Raw genomic sequence first — 22,682 nt, forward strand, 5'->3', positions numbered from 1 at the left:
TAAGGACGCTTGTCCCACTTGGCTAGAATCTCTGCTTGGAGAGACTGCGTGTGAAACCGAGCAAGGGAATCGCCTCGAAAGCCGAGACCATTAACCCCAGGCACCGCATACAGGTCCTGAGTGATGCGGAACGGGTGTCCCTGAGGGACCTGACCCCTTCCTGAAGTGCCCGGAGCTTTTCCTCCGGCAGGAACACTCTTGCTTTAGCAGAGTCCAGAACCATTCCCAGACAGGGAAGGCGAACCGAAGGAGACAGCATCGACATCGGAACGTTGACGGTCCAACCGAACTCCTGAAGCGTCTGTACCGTAGTGGACAGGTCGCTCAGCAGGCCCTGCCTGGCACTCGATCTTAACAGGAGATCGTCCAGATATCCCAAGACCGCAATGCCCTGGGCCCTCAACAGGCCCAGAACAGGCGCCAGCACTTCGGTAAAGACCCGTGGAGTCGAAGCGAGACCAAAAGGTAGCGCCATGAACTGGCAAAGGTCCTCCGCAATGGCGAACCGAAGGTACCTCTGGTGACCTTCGAAAATGAGGATGTGTAGGTACGCATCCTTCAGGACGATCGAGGCCATGAATTCTCCGGGGCTCAGGGCAGCCACCACTGAGCGCAGAGATTCCATGCGAAACTTCCGAACACGCACTAATCGGTTCAGAGCTTTCAAGTCCAGGATCGGACGTACCTTGCCCTCCTTTCCGGGCACAGTGAACAGATTGGAGTAAAAACCCCCGAAACCTGTCCCGGTGAGGCACCGGAACCACCACCCCCTGGGCCAGGAGATCCTGCACCGCTTGATGCAGATCCTGCAAGCGCCCAGGTGTCAGCTGAAGATTGGAGGGAAAAAATCTGTCCGCCGGTCGAGAAAGGAATTCGATCTTGTATCCTGATGGAACGATTTCCTGAATCCATCTGTCCTGAATGTGGGACAGCCAAGGCTGGAGGAAAAAACGTGCAAACGTCCCCCCACCCCAGGAGCGGGTGAGGGCGTCCCTTCAGGCAGAAGCGGAATGGAGCGCAGAGCCGGCTTGGCCGAACTTTTGTTCACCCGCCCAGGGCTGCTTCTGGCCACCTTGGCCTATGAAGGGTTTGCCCTTGGACCGCGACATAAAGGCACGAAAATACCCCTGAGAGGATCTAAGTGCGGGGCCCCGCTTGCCGCGAAAGGACTTGTTCTTCTGATTCTGGGGCAACAGAGTGCTCTTGCCCCCAGTGACTCCTTTCACCAAAGTATCCAAAGCCTCGCCAAAAAGGCGAGACCCAGCATAGGGAAAATCAGCCACCGTTTTCCGTGACGATTGGTCAGCCGACCAACTCTTCAGTCAGATCAGTCGACGGTTAAGCACCGCGACACTAGACAGGCGTGCAGCTAAAGGGGCCTCATTCAAGGCCGCATCGCATAAATACATGACCCCCTGATGAATCTGGTCCACCAAAGCCAGCGTAGCTGGCGGGGCAGAATCAGACACAAGGGTGCGTCTGAGCACCTTAGTCCAGTCCGCCACCGCCTGAGCCACCATGACAGAAGCGAAAATAGGTTTGAGCATAGAGCCCGCCACCATATAAGCATGGCGGGCAAGATACTCCAACCTCCTGTCAGAGGGTCCCGGAAAAACCGGGGTATCCTCAGCGGAAACCAGGGTAGCCTTGTTGAACACGGCCACAGCGTGATCCACCTGGGGCGCCACGCACCAGCGCTCCTCAGTGGAGGGCGCAAAAGGATAAAGCAGTTTAAACTGACTAGGCACCGAAAGGGCCTTTTTAAACTGCGCCATTGTTCATGCACAGCGTGAAGAAAATTCAGCAGGGGAAAACCTGCGCCGACTCGCGGGTTCTATGTGTCCCAAAGGAGGAACTTTGATAGAAGAGATCAGCTCATCCATGAGCGCAAGCTCTTCAGGCGAGCTCGGGGGAGACGTATCAACTCCTTCAACCTCTGCCTCCCCTTCAGACCCCAAAGGGTCCAGAGATGGGCGAGACCCTGAAAAGGGCATGCCAGCCACAGCAGCCACATCACCATCTGAATAAGAGGAGATAGATAACCTGGCCCTCTCTTTTGCAGAACGTTCAGCCATCAGCACCTCCATCTGTGACACCAAAGATGCCACCACAGCGGGGGGTACAGCAGACCCGGGGTCCCCCACCAGGGCTGGGGGGAACTTGCAATCCCGAGAATCCATGCCAAAAACAAGTTTGGAACAAAAGGCACTGGCCCTTTAAGCGCCGTGGCGAGCGCAGCTGCACCGATCCCCACAGGGACAGAAAACAGCTGAGTTAGGAAGGATAGCACAGAAAAGCAAGGAGAGATCACCTGCAGAGCTCGCAGAGCGTTGCTACAGATCGCTGTTCCAGAGAAAGAGGAAGTGAGGTCAAGAAGGCTGAACTATAACACTGCTTCAGGCTCAGGGAAAATGGCTGCCCATAGAAATCAATGGAGGCTTCTAGAAAATGGCCGCCGACATGTGCTCGGATCGAGCGACCTGCCACACACAAAATGGCGGCGATTGGCACCAAAAGCACCGCACTGCAACCCTGCACAAGGCCCTGGGTGAAGCCAACATGTCGCCCCCAGCAAAAATGGCGGACCGCGCGGCGCTCAGCCGCAGCGGTCGCCGCACATACATGTCTGCACTCAAAACACACAAGGTGATACAGGAGAGAGAGGGGTCCCCACCTCACAGCAGTGATTAAACATTAACCCCGCAGGGATCACATCAGGGAGCCCACATACACAGACATGGGGGGACACACAGTACACAGACTGACACCCCAGACAGAGGCCCCCACATAGAAAAGGTGCTTACCGTACCGGATGGCGTGGGGTAGCCTCCACAAACGGAAAACCACCGTCCTCATATGACAGGGAGTGCCGTAGCCGGGACGCAGGACACCGCAGCACAAAACCGCAGAAGGCGTCCAGTGAGGTAGCCACCTCACAGGCTGCATCCCTACTGCGAACAGGGATGGGTCATTCATAACGACAGGGCGAACCATAGCCGAACGCTCGATGGCAGGCTGGGGATCCATCTGACCCTCAGCCCTGGAGACCCAGGGCGGCCAGTCCGATACCCAGCTCCGCATGATATTTCTTCATCCGAAGATTCCTATCTAAAAGCTGGTACAATAACAGCTAGTAAAGCAAAGAAAACCACTTTAAAATACAATCAAAAAAGGGTAGAAGGCTGAGACTGAAGCCCCAGCACAGGAAAGCCTGACTACTCCTGAGCTAGGCAAAATGAAACTGAGTTGGGAATGCTGGTGCAGGGAGGTATTGACTAGTGGGACAGCCCCTAGGGGTGTGTCTATGCTAAAAGCCTTTGTTACTAACAAGTCTTATGCCTAGCTACTCCTGCGGAGCGAAGGTCAATACCCATTGGTGAAGACTGTATGAGTGGGCGGCGACTGTCGGGAGGACGCAAGAGAAAATTCCTTTTTTCTCAGTTCCTTTTTGTCCTTCTGTCCAAACTGTCACATATAGGGGACATATGGGATGGATCACCGCTGCATATATTCCTGTATTTCCTCTTCTACTCCAGTAGGGCGCTAGCTGTGGGGAAGGTGCTCCTATGGTCTTGGAAAAATATGCGGGTTTGTGTGCGGTGGCAATAGAGACAGTGCGCTGCTGTCTGTTAGGGTCTCAAAAGGCTCTCTTTTTTCACTGGCCTCTTCCAGTACAGATTTTTATGCATGGTGTGAGTGTCATGGCCTGGGGCTGCATGACTGCTGCCGGCACTGGGGAGCTACAGTTCACTGAGGGAACCATGAATGCCAACATGTACTGTGACATACTGAAGCAGAGCATGATCCCCTCCCTTCAAAGAGTGGGCCGCAGAGCAGTATACCACATGATAACGACCCCAAACACACCGCCAAGACGACCCCTGCCTTTGCAAAAGAAGCTGAGGGTAACGGTGTTGGACTGGCCAAGCATGTCTCCAGACCTAAACCCTATTAAACATCTGTGGGGCATCCTCAAACTGAAGGTGGAGGAGTGCAAGGTCTCTAACATCCACCAGCTCTGTCTTGTCGTCATGGAGGAGTGAAAGAGGACTCCAGTGGCAACCGATGAAGCTCTGGTGAACTCCATGTCCAAGAGCGTTAAGACAGTGCTGGAAAAACTGGATTTTTGACTTACTGTAAAATCCTTTTTTCTTAAGTTTATTGACGGACACAGTTCTCTCTGATTCATATCAGTAGGGTAATACTGCCCCCTACAGGAGTAGGACACTAGGCAGAAAAAAGTTCTGGCTATACCTATGGGCAGTCCTGGAGGGTACACCCTCGCTCTTTCTGCATAGGATGTCAGTTTTGTATCAAAGCAGTGTCAGAAAAGGAACACCAACCCAACTCAAAATAGAGGGGCGGGTACTGCGTCCATCAATGAACTTAAGAGAAAAGGATTTTACGGTAAGACAAAAATCCAGTTTTCTCCATCGTTCATTGACAGACGCAGTTCTCTCTGATTCCTATCAGTAGGGACGTCCCAAAGCAGTGCCATAAAATGAGGGGTGGGAACAGCAGAAAAGAACAAGTCCCCAAGGACAAACATAGCCGACCAGGCAACATAGGACTCATCAGAACAAAAGAAGAGGCCCACTTAAAAACAAACAGTAAACACCCTCAAGGAAGGCCAAAAGCCCTCCTCCAAACAGCAGCCATCAAAAAACCTTGCGGGCGAAAAAAAGGCATCTGCAGATGCCTGCACATCCACCTTATAAAACGTGGTAAAGGTGTTAACAAACGACCAGGTAGTCGTCTTGCAACCTGAAGCACAGATGCCTGTATGGCAAAAAGCCCAGGAAGCACTAGGCACCTGAGTAGAAGCGCCGAAACAGGGAAAGGCAGGACCTGACCCATAATTGAAAAAACCTGCACCGCCGACTGTCCAATCCACCTAGAAATAGTCACAGCAGACGCAGGCAGCCCTGTTCTTGGGCCATCTGTGAGCACAAACATGACTACGCAGATTAAAACTGACATACTATGCAGGAAGAGAGAGGGTGTACCCATCGGGACTGCCCATAGGCGTAGCCAGAACTTTTTTCTGCCTAGTGTCCTACTCCTGTAGGGGGCAGTATTACCCTACTGATATAAATCAGAGAGAACTGCGTCCGTCAATGAGCGATAGAGAAATAATAGTGCCCACACAAAATATTGACAATTTGAGTCCACTTTGGACATTTTCACTTAGGGGTGTACTCACTTTTGTTGCCAGCGATTTAAACATTAATAGCTATGTGTTGAGTTATTTTGAGGGAACATCAAATTTACACTGTTATACAAGCTGTACACTCTCTACTTTACATTGTAGCTAAGTGTCCTTTCTTCAGTGTTGTCACATGAAAAGATATAATAAAATATTTACAAAAATGTGAGGGATGTACTCACTTTTGTGAGATACTGTGCAAAGGAACACCGGACTCCAGGAAATCAGCATCTTCCGTTTTAGTTCCCGGTCTCGTTAAGAAAAAACCTCCCATTGAAAACAGGGGGGACGGGTTTTACCAGCTAATAAAATTAGAAAATATTACAAACAGAAATTCCTATCTCCAAAAATTAGCATATCATGAAAAGGTTCTCTAAACGAACTATTAACCTAATCATCTGAATCAACTAATTAACTCTAAACACCTGCAAAAGATTCCTGAGGCTTTTAAAAACTTCCAGCCTGGTTCATTACTCAAAACCACAATCATGGGTAAGACTGCGGACCTGACTGCTGTCCAGAAGGCCATCATTGACACCCTAGGGCAAGAGGGTAAGACACAGAAAGAAATTTCTGAACGAATAGGCTGTTCCCAGAGTGCTGTATCAAGACACCTCAGTGGGATGTCTGTGGGAAGGAAAAAGCGTGGCAGAAAACGCTGCACAACGAGAAGAGGTGACCGGACCCTGAGGAAGATTGTGGAGAAGGACCGATTCCAGACCTTGGGGGACCTGCGGAAGCAGTGGATTGAGTCTGGAGTAGAAACAGACTTTGGCAGAGCTCCTGATACTGTTAGGAAATCACTTCCAGCCTAAACCACTAGAGATTGCAGAGAGATTCGGGTTCCATCAGCGGCAGCAGCAGCCAGGTGCAGATATTAAGGCTTATGTGCTCACCCTTCGCAGACTAGCCCCAACCTGTTCTTTTGGGGAGTACTTCCCAACTGCACTGAGGGATAAGTTTGTCATGGGACTAAATAGTGAGTCTAGCCTAAAGAGACTGTTAACAGAGAAAGATCTTACCCTTACAAAGGCAATTGAGATAGCTTCAGTGATGGAAATGGCTGTGAAAGATACAGAGGCAGTGAACCCCCAGAGCAGAAGGGAAGAGGTTAAAGAGGAAGTTCAGAACAGCACTCAAGCCAACTGCAGCTAACTGTAAATATGGAACCTCACCAACCCAGAAGTCAGCTTGCTACCGTTGTGGGAATACAGACCATGATCACAAAGTCTGCCGGTTTAAGGATCAGCTCTGTCATAATTGTGGTAAGGCAGGCCATCTGAAACTTAGTTAGAAGGTGCAAAATAAACAAACTCTGAACACCAGGACAAAGGCATATATGGTGGGAAGATATACTTTGTCATCGGAATCAGAGGATGAGGAAGTGCTCCACAGATTGGACATACATCATATGCATTCAGCATCCTCAGCAATAACTGTAGAGGTAACCGTGGAAGGAAAGAAACTCAAGATGGATGTAGACACAGGAGCAGCAGTTTCCGTTATCACCCAGAAACAAGGGAGAAAACTTCTGATCCGAACAACTGTCCGTCCAACACCAAACATCTAGAGCCACCGTGTACAGGCGTGTGCAGGAAATGGGCTACAGGTGCCGCATTCCCCAGGTCAAGCCACTTTTGAACCAGCAGAAGCGCCTGACCTGGGCTACAGAGAAGCAGCACTGGACTGTTGCTCAGTGGTCCAAAGTATTTTTTTCGGATGAAAGCTAATTTTGCATGTCATTCGGAAAATCAAGGTGCCAGAGTCTGGAGGAAGACTGGGGAGAGGGAAATGCCAAAATGCCTGAAGTCCAGTGTCAAGTACCCACAGTCAGTGATGGTCTGGGGTGCCATGTCAGCTGCTGGTGTTGGTCCACTGTGTTTTATCAAGGGCAGGGTCAATGCAGCTAGCCATCAGGAGATTTTGGAGCACTTCATGCTTCCATCTGCTGAAAAGCTTTATGGAGATGAAGATTTCATTTTTCAGCACCACCTGGCACCTGCTCACAGTGCCAAAACCACTGGTAAATGGTTTACTGACCATGGTATTACTGTGCTCAATTGGCCTGCCAACTCTCCTGACCTGAACCCCATAGAGAATCTGTGGGATGTTGTGAAGAGAAAGTTGAGAGACGCAAGACCCAACACTCTAGATGAGCTCAAGGCCGCTATCGAAGCATCCTGGGCCTCCATAACACCTCAGCAGTGCCACAGGCTGATTGCCTCCATGCCACGCCGCATTGAAGCAGTCATTTCTGCAAAAGGATTCCCGACCAAGTATTGAGTGCATAACTGAACATAATTATTTGAAGGTTGACTTTTTTTGTATTAAAAACACTTTTTTATTGGTCGGATGAAATATGCTAATTTTTTGAGATAGGAATTTTGTTTTTTCATGAGCTGTATGCCAAAATCATCAATATTAAAACAATAAAAGGCTTGCATCTAAAATATATGAAAGTCTAATGTTTATCAGTACATTACAGAAAATAATGAACTTTATCACAATATGCTAATTTTTTGAGAGGGACCTGTATATATATATATATATATATATATATATATATATATATATATTATATATATATATATATATATATAGATAAAAGCAAAAAATTTGAACGGGTGAGGAATTATGAAAAAATTCTTACAGTGCCTTGCGAAAGTATTCGGCTCCCTTGAACTTTGCGACCTTTTGCCACATTTCAGGCTTCAAACAAAGATATAAAACTATTTTTTGTGAAGAATCAACAACAAGTGGGACACAATCATGAAGTGGAACGGAATGTTGTGAAGTCCGTGCAGGCCGCTCCGAGGTCGCCCCCCCCAAGTCGGATCGCCCCAGTGTGAACGGGGCCTCAGAGATCCTCACTGAACTTCTGGAGAGAGTTTGCTGCACTGAAAGTAAAGGGGCTAAATAATTTTGCACGCCCAATTTTTCAGTTTTTTATTTGTTAAAGTTTGAAATATCCAATAAATTTTGTTCCGCTTGTTGTTGATTCTTCATAAAAAAATTACAGTTTTATATCTTTAGGTTTGAAGCCTGAAATGTGGCAAAAGGTCGCAAAGTTCAAGGGGGCCGAATACTTTCGCAAGGCACTGTATATAAGCAAGTGTCCAGTGAAGATTTGTGAAAGATATTCACAAAGAATTGATTTCCAGAAAAACTGAAAAATTAATAAGCAAGTGTCCAGTAAAAGTTTGTGGAAGGTGCTCCTTAATTCAAAATATCCAAACGACTTGTGTGCACAGTGAACTTGTTTCACGCCCCCCAGGTGAGATTCACTTACCAGACAATGTGGACCCCTGGACAGTACTGCACAGGGGTCTGAAAGGCTTGGCTGGCAAGTCTGGTGGGTGCAGATTCTTCAATACCTTCAACGACCAATGCTCAAGGAAGGGAGACAAAGAATAGCCAAATAGTGTAGTATGTTCGAACTTTAATTGCATCAAAATGAAAGAAATACACTTACAATATAATGAGAAGAAAATCACATATAGGTAAATCAGCTCCTGATGGCCGATGGTGCTGTACTGATGTGGACACAGCGGCGTGCGTTCCACCGCACTTCTGCTTGTGTTCCAAACCCAGGAAGTGACGTTTTTCTGAAAAGGCCTGAATCCACATTGACGCGTTTCGCCCCTCCAAGTGGGCATTCTCACAGACGCCTCTTATTCACTGTGCATACAAGTCACTTGGATATTTTGAATTAAGGAGCACCTTCCACAAACTTTCACTGGACACTTGCTTATTAATTTTTCAGTTTTTTTGGGAATCAATTATTTGTGAATATCTGTCACGAATCTTCACTGGACACTTGCTTATATACAGTGCCTTGCTTATATAAGAATTTTCATGCTTAAATGTGTTTTTCTTCTATCAAAAACTCATCTATGTGGTATTTTTTTAAACTCTCCAGTGTCTTCCTAACTATAGAAGTTAAACTAACAGGGCTTATTCACCAAAGACTTTGATCCTTTTTTAATGTAGGTATCACATTGGCATTACGCCAATCCAGTGGTATGAACTTAAGATGCAGGGAAAAAAAAAAAAAAAAAAACACAAAAAAGCAAATAGAATGGTCTATCCCACAATTGCAACAGGGTTAAATGAAAATTTGTTGCGCTGTCATTAGTCTGACTTTTACTTACTAGAATTGAAAATGCAATTCCCAATGTAAAGCATACTGCAAACCACTTCACGCGTGTGCCAAAACCTAGCGATGTTGAATCCAAAACCTTAAAACACAAATTACGAATGATTTTGTCATTGTCAGAGAATTTGCTGATAAAATAAAACATAAAAACAATACTCTTTAAATTACAGTTTGAAATGCATAGAATTTCACGACATACATTTCTGAAGGGAAATAATGGGTCAAAGTATGTTACTTGTATTGAACTGCAGAAGAGTGAAATTGCAGTCTATATATTTGTTTGGTTTAATAAACCATAGTGCAAGTTTGAGAAAAACACGTTCTTAATAAGCACTATCATTTTTGAAAGCTTGCACCGCAAACTACATTCGGTTAGTCAATAAATGGTGAATCCTAAATCTCTAATTTACCTGGCTACTATCTGCAGTGTCTTGAAAAAGTATTCATACCCCTTCAAATTTTCTACATTTTGTCATGTTACAACCAAAAACGTAAATGTATTTAATTAGGATTGTATATGATAGACGAACACAAAGTGGCACATAACTGTGAAGGGGAAGGAAAATGATAAATGATTTTCAAAATTTTTCACAACTAAATATATGAAAAGTGTGGTGTGAATTTGTGTTCAGTCCCCCTGAGTTAATACTTTGAAGAACCATCTTTCGCTGCAATCACAGCTGCAAGCCTTTTTGGGTATGTCTCTACCAGCTTTGCACATCTAGACAGTAACATTTCCCAAGCTCTGTCAGATTCAATACAGAGCGTCTGTGAACAGCAATTTTCAAATTTTCAATAGCCACAGATTTTCAATTGGATTTAGGTCTGGACTTGACTGGGCCATCCTAACACATGAATATGCTTTGATCTACACCATTCCATTTTAGCTCTGGCTGTATGTTTAGGGTTGTTGCCCTGCTAGAAGGTGAACCTCCACCCCAATCCCAAGTGTTTTGCAGATTCTAACAGGTTTTCTTCTAAGACTACCCTGTATTTTCTTCCATATCCCTGCTGAAGAAAACCATCCCCACAGCATGATGTTGCCACCATCATGTTTCACGGTGGGGATGGTATGTTCAGGGTGATGTGTGGCATTCGTTTTACACCACACATCGTGTTTTGCTTTTAGGCCAATAGTTAAATTTTCATCTCATCTGACCAGAGTACCTTCTTCCACATGTTTGCTGGGTCCCCCACATGTTTTTTTTTTGCAAACGGGACTTCTTATGGCTTTCGTTCAACAGTGACTTTCTTCTTGCAACTCTTCCATAAAGGCCAGATTTGTAGAGTGCACGACTAATAGTTGTCCTCTGACTTCTCCGGCCACTGATTCTATTTAAGAGGTGGCATTTTTTTATTCTATTCTATTTTTTTTATATGTGGTATTCATGGCTCCCCATACTTGTTTACCCTTCAACCCCCCCTCCTCCTCCCCTCCTCCCCCCAGGTTGTTTAATATTGCTTTTTCCATGTTCCTTTTGTTCTTTTTATCATACCTGACATGTATACCTTGCGCCCTACGTGGGCATCTGATCGGAGACTGTGACATAGATAAAATAAAACAATCTGTTCCTGGTCTTTTTCCCTATGTTGGAATATTGTGTTCTTTGTTATGTTTAACAAAAGTTACCTTAAAAAAAAAAAAAAAATAGTTGTCCTCTGGACAGATTCTCCCACCTGAACTGTGGATCTCTGCAGCTTCTCCAGCGTTACTAAGGGCTGCTTCTTTGATTAATGCTCTCCTTGCCCAGCTGGTCAGGTTAGGTGGATGGCCATGTCTTGGTAGGTTTGCAGTTGTGCTATACTCTTTCAATATTCAGATGATGGATTGAACAGTGCTCCATGAGATGTTCAAAGCTTGGGATATTTTTTTTAACCTAACCCTGCTTTAAACTTATCCACAAGGTTCTCTAACAAAACTTAGCGGTTTTTATACTGAGATTAAATTACACACAGGTGGACTCTATTTACTGATTAGGTGGCTTCTGAAGGCAGTTGGTTCTACTAGATTTTAGTTTGGGGTAACAGAGTAAAAGGGGCTACATACAAATGCACACGGCACTTTTCAGATATTTGTAAAATGTTTTGAAAACCATTTATCATTTTCCTTCCACTTCACAATTATGTGCCACTTTGTGTTTGTCTACCACATAAAATCACAATTAAAATACATTTAAGTGGTTGTAACGTGACAAAATGTGGAAAATTGCCAAGGGTATGAATACCTTTTCATGCCACTGTAGCTAGCACCATACATTATACAATTTTCTTGTACTATTTTCCTTTAAATTTATCAAGACCATATAATAAGAGTTTAAATATAAACATGTTCAATTTGTATGCAATCAGACAGGCCCTTGCACAACATAGCTGAAGGTAAATCTAAGGCCCATTTCACACATGCGGTCTGTTCTTTTTTATCCATCTGTTGATGGATGAAAATTGGACATCAAAGCATCTCTATGGAAAAACAAGTGTAAATGGATGATCATCCATTTACATCAGTTTACACCCGCATTCGTCATCATCCGTTTTTTTAAACTGATCAAAGCTCCATTTTTCTTCTGTTAAAAAACAAATCGGACGACAAACGGATGTAAACTGACAAATGGTCAGTTTTTCATCCGTTTTTACATTGGTAATGGATGTAAAAAAAAAAACTGATAAAAAACATATGAGCACTGATGATCACTGATGAAAGACGGATGAATAACTGATGAGCACTGATGAAAACCTGATGAATACCTTCATCCTTTTTCACATGACTGAACTAATGAAATGAACGGTCCGCAAGTGTGAAAGGAGCCTTCATGAAATTGAATAAGAACATTGTATAATGTATGGCCAGCCTAACCTATAATTTACTGCTAACCTGGCAATCTCATTTTTAACGAACAGCTTTACCTTTCTGAAGTTGGTGGCAATCCTTTGGCAAGCAACAAAAAAAAAAAAAAAAAAAAAAAAAAAAAAAGTTACTTGCAGAAATACATTTTACTTCCTATTTGAAGTCATAACCCACCGCCCCCCCTTCCCCCCCCCCCCTTTTTTTTTTTTAACACAGAGACTTGCAAAGTAATTACATAGTTTGTGAGGTTGAAAAAAGACATCAGTCCATCCAGTTCAACCTATGATGTGTGTGTGTGTGTGTGTGTGTGTGTGTGTGTGTGTGTGTGTTTGCTGTTAACCGTACATTGTATACTCCTGTATGTTGTTGTCTTTAAGGTGCCCATCTAATCGTTTTTTTGAAACTATCAAAACTATGCTCCCTGCTGATACCACTGCTTGTGGAAGAGAATTCCACATCCTTACTGCTCTGACAGTGAAGGTCCTTTTCCATCTTAGATTTACCCAGAGGTTTCCCCCCTAGTGAGTAGCTTGCTTTCGTGTTTCTGATGCCCAAGTGCATTACTTTACATTTCTCAACATTAAACCTCATTTGCCATGTACTTGCCCACCCCATTATTATGTTCAGGTACGCTTGTAAGGTTTCCACATCCTGCATAGAAGATATTGGCCTGCTTAGTTTAGTATCATCCGCAAATACTGAGATTGTACTTGATATCCCCTCCTCTAGATCATTTATGAATAAATTAAACAGGATTGGTCCCAGGACAGAACCTTGGGGGACCCCACTTTCCACACCTGCCTAATCCGAGTACTCCCCATTAATCACCACCCTCTGGTCTCTCCCCTGGAGCCAGTTCTCCATCCAGGTACTCATCCTATGGTCCATACCTACATCCCTTAGTTTGTACAGTAAGCGTTTGTGGGGAACGGTGTCAAAGGCCTTTGCAAAGTCCAGATACACCACATCCGCAGGCTTACCTTTATCTAGGTGGCAGCTCACTTCATCGTAGAAGGTTAATAGATTGGTTTGGCAAGAACGATTTTTCATGAATCCATGTGTAACGTTCCTGCGTTTTTATAGTAAGCTGGATTTGCAGCTGCAGAATCTCCACTCAGTAGTCATGTAGAGATGTGTTGAATTACCAGATCCAACTCTCCAGACTCATCACTGTGGACCCGCCTGCTTCAGCATACAGATATACACACACTCAATAAGATGTTCCTGGAGTGATAGGATGTATATGACAGTATAGAGGTGATGTGCTGAAGGGACAGGGGTGAGCAGTGATAGCAATGATAAGCACCTGATAGTAATGTTCAGGAGAGTAGTAGACAGTAATAGGTAGGATGCAGATAGGTTAGTAATCATGTATGGTAATAGGTGGTAAGGACAGCAGATGATATACAGGAGAGACTAACCCAGTGCAAGGATAGATGGTAGTAGACTCAAGAGCTAGCAATCTATGTAACAGTGCAGATGATAGAATTAGTAATGCATAGATAGTAACAGTCCTTAATGTGCAGAAGTAGATAGTGTAAGTTTGTTATGGAGGAATTCCCTGTGGGGTACTTATCACTAGTAAGGTTAGTAAGTAGAGGGGTCCGGTAGTGAGGGAGTGATCCGGTAGCGAGATACGGGATCAGTATCGAGGTTCCGGTCTGTTCCAGGTAAAGAGAATAGCCGGCGATTGAAATAGCCGCTCAGAGCGGCGCTCAGTGATGATGTCATACGGCTTAAAGGTATATGCGTTCCACCTAACTAAAAAGGTGGGACGCAATATGAAAAGGAAAATGGGCAATAAGGGTACCAAAGGTACCAGAATCTTACACCATGCTGATTACTACTAATAATACCGTTTTCATTACTAAAGTCTTGTATATGGTCCCTTATCATCCCCTCCAAAATCTTGCAGACTACTGATGTTAGGCTGACCGGCCTATAGTTACCCGGGATATATCTCGGCCCTTTTTTAAATATTGGTACCACTTTGGCTTTTTTCCAATCAGCTGGCACCATACCCATCAGTAGACTATCCTTAAAGATCAAGAACAACGGTCTGGCAATCACCTGGCTGAACTCTTTAGGAACCCTCGGGTGCAAGCCGTCCGGTCCCAGTGATTTATGTTAAGTTTCTCTAGTTTAGTTCTAAGTCTATCTTCTGTTAGCCATGGGGGTATTTCCTGGGGTGTATTATTTAGTTTAGCATTACAAGCTGAGTTAGTGTAGCCCCCCGATTCTTTTGTGAAGACTGAAGAGAAGAAATTATTTAACACTTTCGCCTTTTCCCTGTCTTCTGTGGCCAAATTTCCTTTGTCGTCTTTTATGGGGCCAATGTGTTCTGGCCTCGCTTTCTTACTGTTTATATACTTAAAGAATTTTTTGGGGTTCTTTTTACTCTCTTCCGCTATATGTCTCTCGTGTTCTATTTTAGCCACCCTGATTTTGCATTCATATTTCTTATTATACTCTTTGTAATGCTTGAATGCGACCAATGACCCCTCAGCCTTGTATGAGGGGTCAATAATGTTGATCAAGCACACCATGAAAAAGCACCTGTTCATAGAGCAGTGAAAATACAGGGATGAGAAAACATTTTAACAAATGGAAAAAATATAGCCTTGCTAGTTTATCATTATATACAGTATACACGCTGCAGAACAAAAAGGTAAGACTTGGTCAAGGTGGCAGGAGAACGCTCACAGAGTTCCAGTCACAGCCATTTTAAAAAGTGTAAGCTGACAATGCAATTGAGAGTGGTAGACTGTGTAGGAACCAGGCCACTTTTCCTGCCACAAAGAGGACTCCCATACCTTTCCAGGGGTAAAGATCCTGCAACACTAAGGTAATATCCAAAACAGTCCAACTCAGGAAGCCACCTCACCGTAACATCCCCCAGTGAAGCAAAAAAGCATCTGGGCAACTAGACTAAAGCCCCAGGCATTGAGACACCCCAGCAAGTCCAGTCCCCACAGGACAGGAGGTAGAGACCAATCTGTACACCCAAAGAGATTGACTACCTGATCCGTGGAGACAAATGGATTTTTGTAAGAACTTACCGTAAAATCCTTTTCTCTTAAGCTCATTGACAGACGTAGTCTTCTTGATTCTCAAGAGCTGGGTTATGTTGTCTCCGCAGGAGTAGGACTAGGCAGAATGACAAAACGTTCTGGCTCCACCCTAGGGGCAGTCCCTGAGGGTATATCCTCCCTCTCTCTGCTACAGGGAATCAGTTCTGTTTAAAGCAGTACAGAGAATTTAACCCAACCCAACTCAATGATAGAGGGGCGGGTACTACGTCTGTCAATGAGCTTAAGAGAAAAGGATTTTACGGTAAGTTCTTACAAAAATCCATTTTTCTCTATCGCTCATTGACAGACGTAGTCTTCTTGATTCTCAAGAGCTGGGACATCCAGAAGCAGTGCCACAAATGAGGGGTGGGATTGACAAAATCAAATCCAATCTAGAAGGCCCAACCGGTGCCAAACTAGAAGTTTTAAAGGCTCATTATAAACAAAGAATGAGGCTAAAGAAAAAATTTTCCAACGGAAAAAAACCCTCGAGGTAGACCACTGGTCTCCTCAAATTGCGGCCTGCAAAACCTTGCGGCCAAAAGAGGCATCAGACGATGCCATTACATCAACTTTATAATGTTTAGAGAAGGTATGCACCGACGACCAGGTAGCCGCCTTGCACACCTGGACCACTGACGCCTGATGGCGAAAGGCCCATGACGCACTAAGTGCCCGAGTGGAGTGCGCCTTAACAGGGAACGGGGGCTCCCGACCCTTAATAGAATAAGCCTGCACTACCGTCTGTCTGATCCATCTGGAAATGGTCGCGGCAGATGCAGGCAACCCCTTTTTGGGTCCATCTGGGATCACAAAAAGTGAATCCGTCTTGCGAAACGAGTCTGTCGTTTTCAAGTATACCCTGATCGCCCGGACCACATCCAAGGAGTGCAAAGCAAATTCCCGAGGATGACTGGGCTTAGGACACAGGGAAGGTAATAGAATTTCTTCATTCAGATGAAATTCTGAAACCACTTTTGGTAGGAAGGATGGATTCGGACGAAGAACCACCTTATCTCTATGAACCACCAGATATGGTGAACGACAAGATAATGCGGCCAGTTCTGACACCCTGCGTGCAGAAGTAATAGCCTCCAAGAAGGCCACCTTCTGGGACAACGTGGGTAGAGGAATCTCCCTAATATCTTCAAAGGGAGGTTTCTGAAGAACCGACAACACTAAATTAAGATCCCAGGGGGGTAACGGCGCGTGCACTGGCGGAGCCAGATGTCGCACCCCCTGGATGAAATTCCGCACCAAGGAATGAGTAGCCAAAGGCTTCTGAAAGAAGATGGCTAATGCTGAGACCTGACCCTTGATAGTACTCAAGGCCAGTTTCTGCTCAACCCCTTGTTGCAGAAAAGCCAATATTCGACTAATCGAATAAGACCGAGGACGGAACCCCAAAGGTTCACACCATGCAATGTAGGATTTCCATGTGCGATGATAAATCTTTCTGGAAGTCGCTTTCCTTGCTTCAACTAGAGTAGGAATAACTGAAGCTGACAAACCTTTGTCCTTCAGCACCTGGGTCTCAATAGCCAGGCCGATAAAGCCAGCGATCGTAAAGCAGGATGGAAGATCGGTCCCTGAGACAGTAGATCCTCCCTGAGAGGAAGTCTCCATGGGACGTCCGCCACCAGTCTGACCATGTCGGCGTACCAAGCTCGACGAGGCCAGTCCGGAGCTACCAGGATTACTGGGATTCCTTCCTCCTCTACCCTGCGAAGAAGTCATGGCAGTAACGCGAGAGGAGGGAAGGCATATATTAGCTGGTATTGCCCCCACGGGGCGATCAGTGCGTCTGCGGTTTCTGCTAGAGGATCGCGGGAGCGAGCCACGAATCTCTGAACTTTCCTGTTGAATCGTGATGCCAACAGATCCACATCCGGGGTGCCCCACCGTAGGCACAACTGGTGGAAAACGTCTGGATGGAGGGACCATTCCCCCTGATCCAGGGTCTGACGGCTGAGATAATCTGCCTGCCAATTCTCCACCCCCGGAATGAACACCGCAGAGATTGCTGGAACAAATCGTTCCGCCCAGCGAAGAATGCAAGCCACTTCTTTGGCCGCTCGGACACTCTTGGTGCCCCCCTGATGATTGACATAAGCCACGGCCGTGGCATTGTCCGACTGGATCCGAACCGGGCTGCCCTGGAGCTGCTCGGTCCAGTGAATCAGACAAAGTCTGATCGCTCTCAGTTCCAATACATTTATCGGTAACCTGGATTCTTCCGGGGACCAAAGTCCCTGGACAGATAACTGACCAAGAATTCCTCCCCATCCGGATAGACTGGCATCCGTGGTCACTATCGTCCAATATATTGGCAGAAATGACTTTCCCTGGCTGAGCATTGGAGACCGAAGCCACCAAACCAGAGACTCTCTGGTCTGTTTGCTCAATCGTATCTGATTGTCCAGGGATTCCGGATTCCGATTCCATCTGAGAAGAATCTCTTGCTGAAGAATTCGGGTATGGGACTGGGCAAATGGGACTGCTTCGAATGAAGCCACCATCAACCCCAGAACCCTCATGCACGTCCAAAGGGAAGACCAGCTGTTGGACAGTAACAACTGGACTGCTGATTGAATCTTTCGAAGTTTCCCTACCGGAAGGAAAACTCTCGTCCTGACTGTGTCTAGAATTAGACCCAGATATTCGAGCCTCTGGGTGGGAACCAGAAATGACTTTTGCTGGTTCACCAGCCACCCGAATTCCTGTAAAGAAATCATAGTAATTTCTATGTTTTGTAGCAAGGTCTGAGGAGACTCTGCATGAAGCAGAAGATCGTCTAGGTAACCTAGAATCGATATACCTCTTTGGCGCAGAAGTGCCAACATTGGGGCCAACACCTTTGTGAAGACCCGCGGAGCCGTGGCGAGACCGAAAGGTAACGCCACAAACTGATAGTGGTTCTCCTCTACGGAAAAGCGTAGAAAACGCTGATGTCCTGCGAAAATGGGAATGTGAAGATAGGCGTCCTTGATGTCTATGGACGCTAGGACATCCCCTGGATGCAGGAAGGCTGCTACCGTGCGAATGGACTCCATTCTGAATCTTCTTATGTTGACGAAAGAATTGAGTGCTCTTAAGTCCAGAATTGGACGCACTTTGCCCTCTTTCCTGGGTATTGTAAACAGGTTTGAATAAAACCCTTGAAACCGTTCTGTCCAAGGAACGTGGACTACCACTCCTTGTTGTAGTAAATCTGTGACTGCTCTCCGCAGATCTTCTAAACGATCTGCGGATAGACGGATATTGGAAGGGAAGAATCGCGCCGGTGGGAGAGATCGAAACTCGATCTTGTACCCTGACCTTATGACTTCGCAAACCCATTTGTCCGGGATTCTGGAAAGCCATGGATCCGGGAACCGGCGAAGACGTCCCCCCACCCCAGTTATGGGTGGGGGCGCACCTTCAGGCTTTGGATGGTTTATCTTCAGGTCTGGAGGGGGCGGGCTTTTGCTTGCCCGACCAACGACCCCTGACGCCTCCTGCAGGAGCTTTGGAGGACTTAGTTTTTTCACCCGCTGGACGAAAAAACCTCTTGTGAGCAGAAAAAGAAGGCCCTCGTCTTTGACGAGTTCCTCTACCTTTAAAATTTTGCGGTAAAAAAGGTGCTTTTTCCACCGGTGAGATCCTTAATGATCTCATCTAAGTTGGCTCCAAATAGACGCTCTCCTGAAAAGGGGATATTAGCCAATGCTTTTTTGGAACCTTGGTCGGCTAACCAACCTTTTAGCCACAGTGTACGCCTGAGAACCACTGCTGAGACTGATGCTCGCGCCATTAATGGAGTGGCGTCTAACGCCGCATCACATACAAACTGTAACCCCTGTATCATTTGTTCCAACAAATCTGATACCGCCTGAGGGACTTCTTCTAAGTCCCGGCGTAACCACTTGGTCCATTCAGTTACAGCCTGCGAAACCAGACCAATAGCAATTATTGGTCTGAAAGCTGATCCAATCAAGGAAAACATGGTGCGAGACATAGCTTCTATCTTGCGATCCACTGGATCTTTAAAAGACGGAGCGTCTTCTAAAGGAATAACCGTGGCTTTATTCAATCTAGCAATAGGTGAATCCACCACAGGTGGTTCTGTCCATTTCTTAATAAGGGTTTCCTCAAACGGATAACGCCTGTCAATGCGTTTAGAAATATTAAAAGTGCGTTTTGGCAGACGCCATTCTTCTTCGATTGGATTGCCAAAACATTTGGGCAATGGAAAAACCTTCGCCACTTTGATGCGCTTTTTAGTCCCAAAAGGGATCTCAGTTTCAGCTATTTCTGATGGAATACCCTGTAACCTTAAAGTCTCTTGAACAGATACAATGAGTGCGTTTACCAACGCTTCCTCTCGGGCTATGGCGGATGCCGAAACATCCTCCTCACTGTCTGAAGAGACAGGACCCGAGACACCAATACCAGATGAAGTACCTGCAACTGCAGAAATAGGCTCAGAGTCTGAATCCGAAGTTTCAGATAATAAGGGGTTAGGCGGGGGTCGCTTTCTTGCGCCCTGTCCCTGACAAGCCACTTCCACCCGGGACACAAAAGTTTCCATAATAGCTGACAAAGATTCAATTGTCAATGGGGTGCTGGAGGATCCCGCAGACCCCTCGAGGGGATCCGGAGGAGATACATGAGTGGCAGGGTCCATGTTCATACAGGACACCTTTGCCAGCAAAAACAAAAAAACTTTCTTTTTTTTTTGTGTGTCTCCCCCTAGCGCAATAGCGCCCCTCAGAGTACCTGCTTCTCGATCCCAGAGAGAGAGAGAGGGACCCCCAAGGCTCACCAACCGATGCAGTGCAGTTTCCAACAAACTGCAGTCAGCGTCTGTCTTACACAGACTGGAAGGAGCTGTTTGCTTTTTCCCGGGCAGAAGGCGTGGCTCCGCCCCCTGTGTACGCCTTCCGGCGTTCCCAGCCCTCCACGAGGTAGCTGGGCTCACAAAACATGGCCGCCCCCATAGAAGAGACATAAGACTCCAAAAACATGGCGGCCGGCGTGACCTGAGGACATACATGCATTCGGTCTACGGCAAAATGGCGGCGGACCGCCGATATCGTCTTCCCAGCACATCCACCTGCACTCTGCTAAGAGGTGACATATGGATCTACAGAGATACACTGCACATAAGGTAGGATTATACCTCCTATGTCTGCTGTAATGTTACAGTCTGCTGGGTAGAGTGTTAGCTCTTGAACCAAGTCCACTTCCCACAAACACATGCTGTATTACAAGGGGGACTTGTAAGTATCAGATATATACTGACCATATATGGAGGGGCCCATAATATATACTGCCTCATAATGAGGAAAAAAGGGAACGTTTACTCACCATACCGAACCGACAGGCACCCTCTCTTCACAATACCCTCTCCACCGGGGTGGGGGTTTGTGGACGCCTCGACTCTCTGGTACCTGGCGTCCAAGCGAGCTTTTAACTCGCAAAGTCAGTCCCTTTACTGGGACTCCGTCGCGGCCGACTCAGCGCACTGGTCTGCACGCGCTCTTAGGCAGAAACCGGGGTGACCACTGGATCTCAACATCCAGCCCGTCGCCCGGCCCCGCATACTTACTTGAATATGTCGCGGCCGACCAAGCGCAATGCCATGGTCTGCGCGCGCTCGTAGGCCGGCTGGGGTGACCACAAGTGTCGCCCAGTCCGGCATTTTTGCTTGAAGATCTCACAGGAAAAAAACACTGGAGAAAACTACCTAAAAAATGTCTTTTTCTTAAAGAAAAAAAGTCTTGCCAGGACCAAAAGATCCCAGCAAGGAACTTAGGTCCTTACTCCTGACTAGACAGAAAAAAACTGATTCCCTGTAGCAGAGAGAGGGAGGATATACCCTCAGGGACTGCCCCTAGGGTGGAGCCAGAACGTTTTGTCATTCTGCCTAGTCCTACTCCTGCGGAGACAACATAACCCAGCTCTTGAGAATCAAGAAGACTACGTCTGTCAATGAGCGATAGAGAAAACCTGTTTGTCTTGCCCAGAGCCAAGGACCATAACACAAGAGAGAGGGGGCAGAGAAAGACCAAGAGCCAACAAGAGAATATGCTGAAAGGGGGTCTTTTGACATCATCTGCATTTCTGATGGTGGGAAAAAGGAATTAACTCCCTGACAGCTTCTCTCACCAGTGACAGATCGCTACAAGAGACATAGATTTGCAATGCCTCATCTGGTAGATGACAAAAAGAGCCCAAAAAGCTGACCCTCTTCAAGGGAGGTCGTCTGGGCATCCCACAATGAAGATGCCAGGAAAAGGCACTAGAGTGGACATACGGTCCAGGGCCCTCAGAAGAAGCCGTTGCCTTGAAAAGGACAATATGGCACCAGGTCCTTGTTTGGGTAGGGGACAGCCAGAACTGGCACAAGTCGACCTTGTAGGTTAGGGAGTTCTTCTGGACAGGAGGGATGGTGAGGGGTACCATTTATTCACAAGGAAATTAAAAGTACTCAGGGAGATAGGAATCTCCTGAATAAAAGAGTGAGTTCAGATGGGGTACAATCAGTAGCCATGTGTCCACTTTGATAAGGGCAATGAGTGTAAGGAACCCAGGGCACTGGGGAAACTACATTGTTTCAGTAACACAAGAAACATAGGAAGTGGCAACTGAAGGAGCTGCCAGACACAAGTGGTTATTGTGTAGGCTAAAAGGAGTGCCCTCAGCACCCAAATGCAAGAGGTAAACTACCTAATTATCTGTCTGGATGGATGTACACACAGCCCTCCACCTTTATGAAGGAGGCTATTAAGAAGGGTTAGTTGACTTTGGGCTTTGAGACCTACGGGCTGAGTGGGAGTTAGGCTCTGAGGGCCTACGAGTACTTACCGTTGCAGGAGATGAAGGAGGATTCTTATGACCCCTCCCACAGACATCATGTGCTGAGGCAGGAGTATACTCTTGCGAAGCATGACATTGCTTATCACAGTGTCAAGAGCAGGGCCAAAGAGAGTACATCTTCCAAAAGGGTATTCAGGTCATATACTTCTTCGACTAACATCAGCATCCCAACCACACAGCCAAACTCTGCACCATCTGTACAGATATCAGTCCCATACAAGACACAAGTTTAGATGCTTGCAACAAAATCACAAGGCTCCAGCCACTCTTTGAAACAGGAAACTACACCGGCATTGCAAGAATCTCTTTTGGAGGGAATCCATCTATTCTGACACTCTTGTTGGATATAGAATAAAGTCACTGTAAACTCAGAATGGAGGGCAAGACTAGTCAACTCAAATTTGGATTTAAGGAGGGACTTTAACTGCTAATCAGTAGATACAAAAAAGGGTGAGCATACTTTTAACCAGTATAGTGGTATTCAGTGGCAAACGACTACTGATTTACTAGAAGCCTCTCAAATGGGAACAGTTTCTGTACTAG

The 22,682-nt window shown here is 46.2% G+C and overlaps 1 protein-coding gene across 1 annotated transcript in view; it reads right to left on the minus strand.

Annotated features, from left to right (window-relative positions):
- SFT2D1 (SFT2 domain containing 1) overlaps positions 1-22,682 on the minus strand; it is a gene marked incomplete at its 3' end in the record, with an annotated part of 418,618 nt that overhangs the window by 340,071 nt on the left and 55,865 nt on the right. The window contains exon 2 of the mRNA XM_082250937.1: positions 9,358-9,444. Within this exon, the coding sequence (XP_082107063.1) occupies positions 9,358-9,444 (87 nt within the window). The remainder of the gene's footprint in view (positions 1-9,357; positions 9,445-22,682) is intronic.

Source organism: Pelophylax lessonae, assembly GCF_965119305.1.
Source record: "Pelophylax lessonae genome assembly, chromosome: 3".
In the NCBI taxonomy this organism is placed as follows: Eukaryota; Metazoa; Chordata; class Amphibia; order Anura; family Ranidae; genus Pelophylax; species Pelophylax lessonae.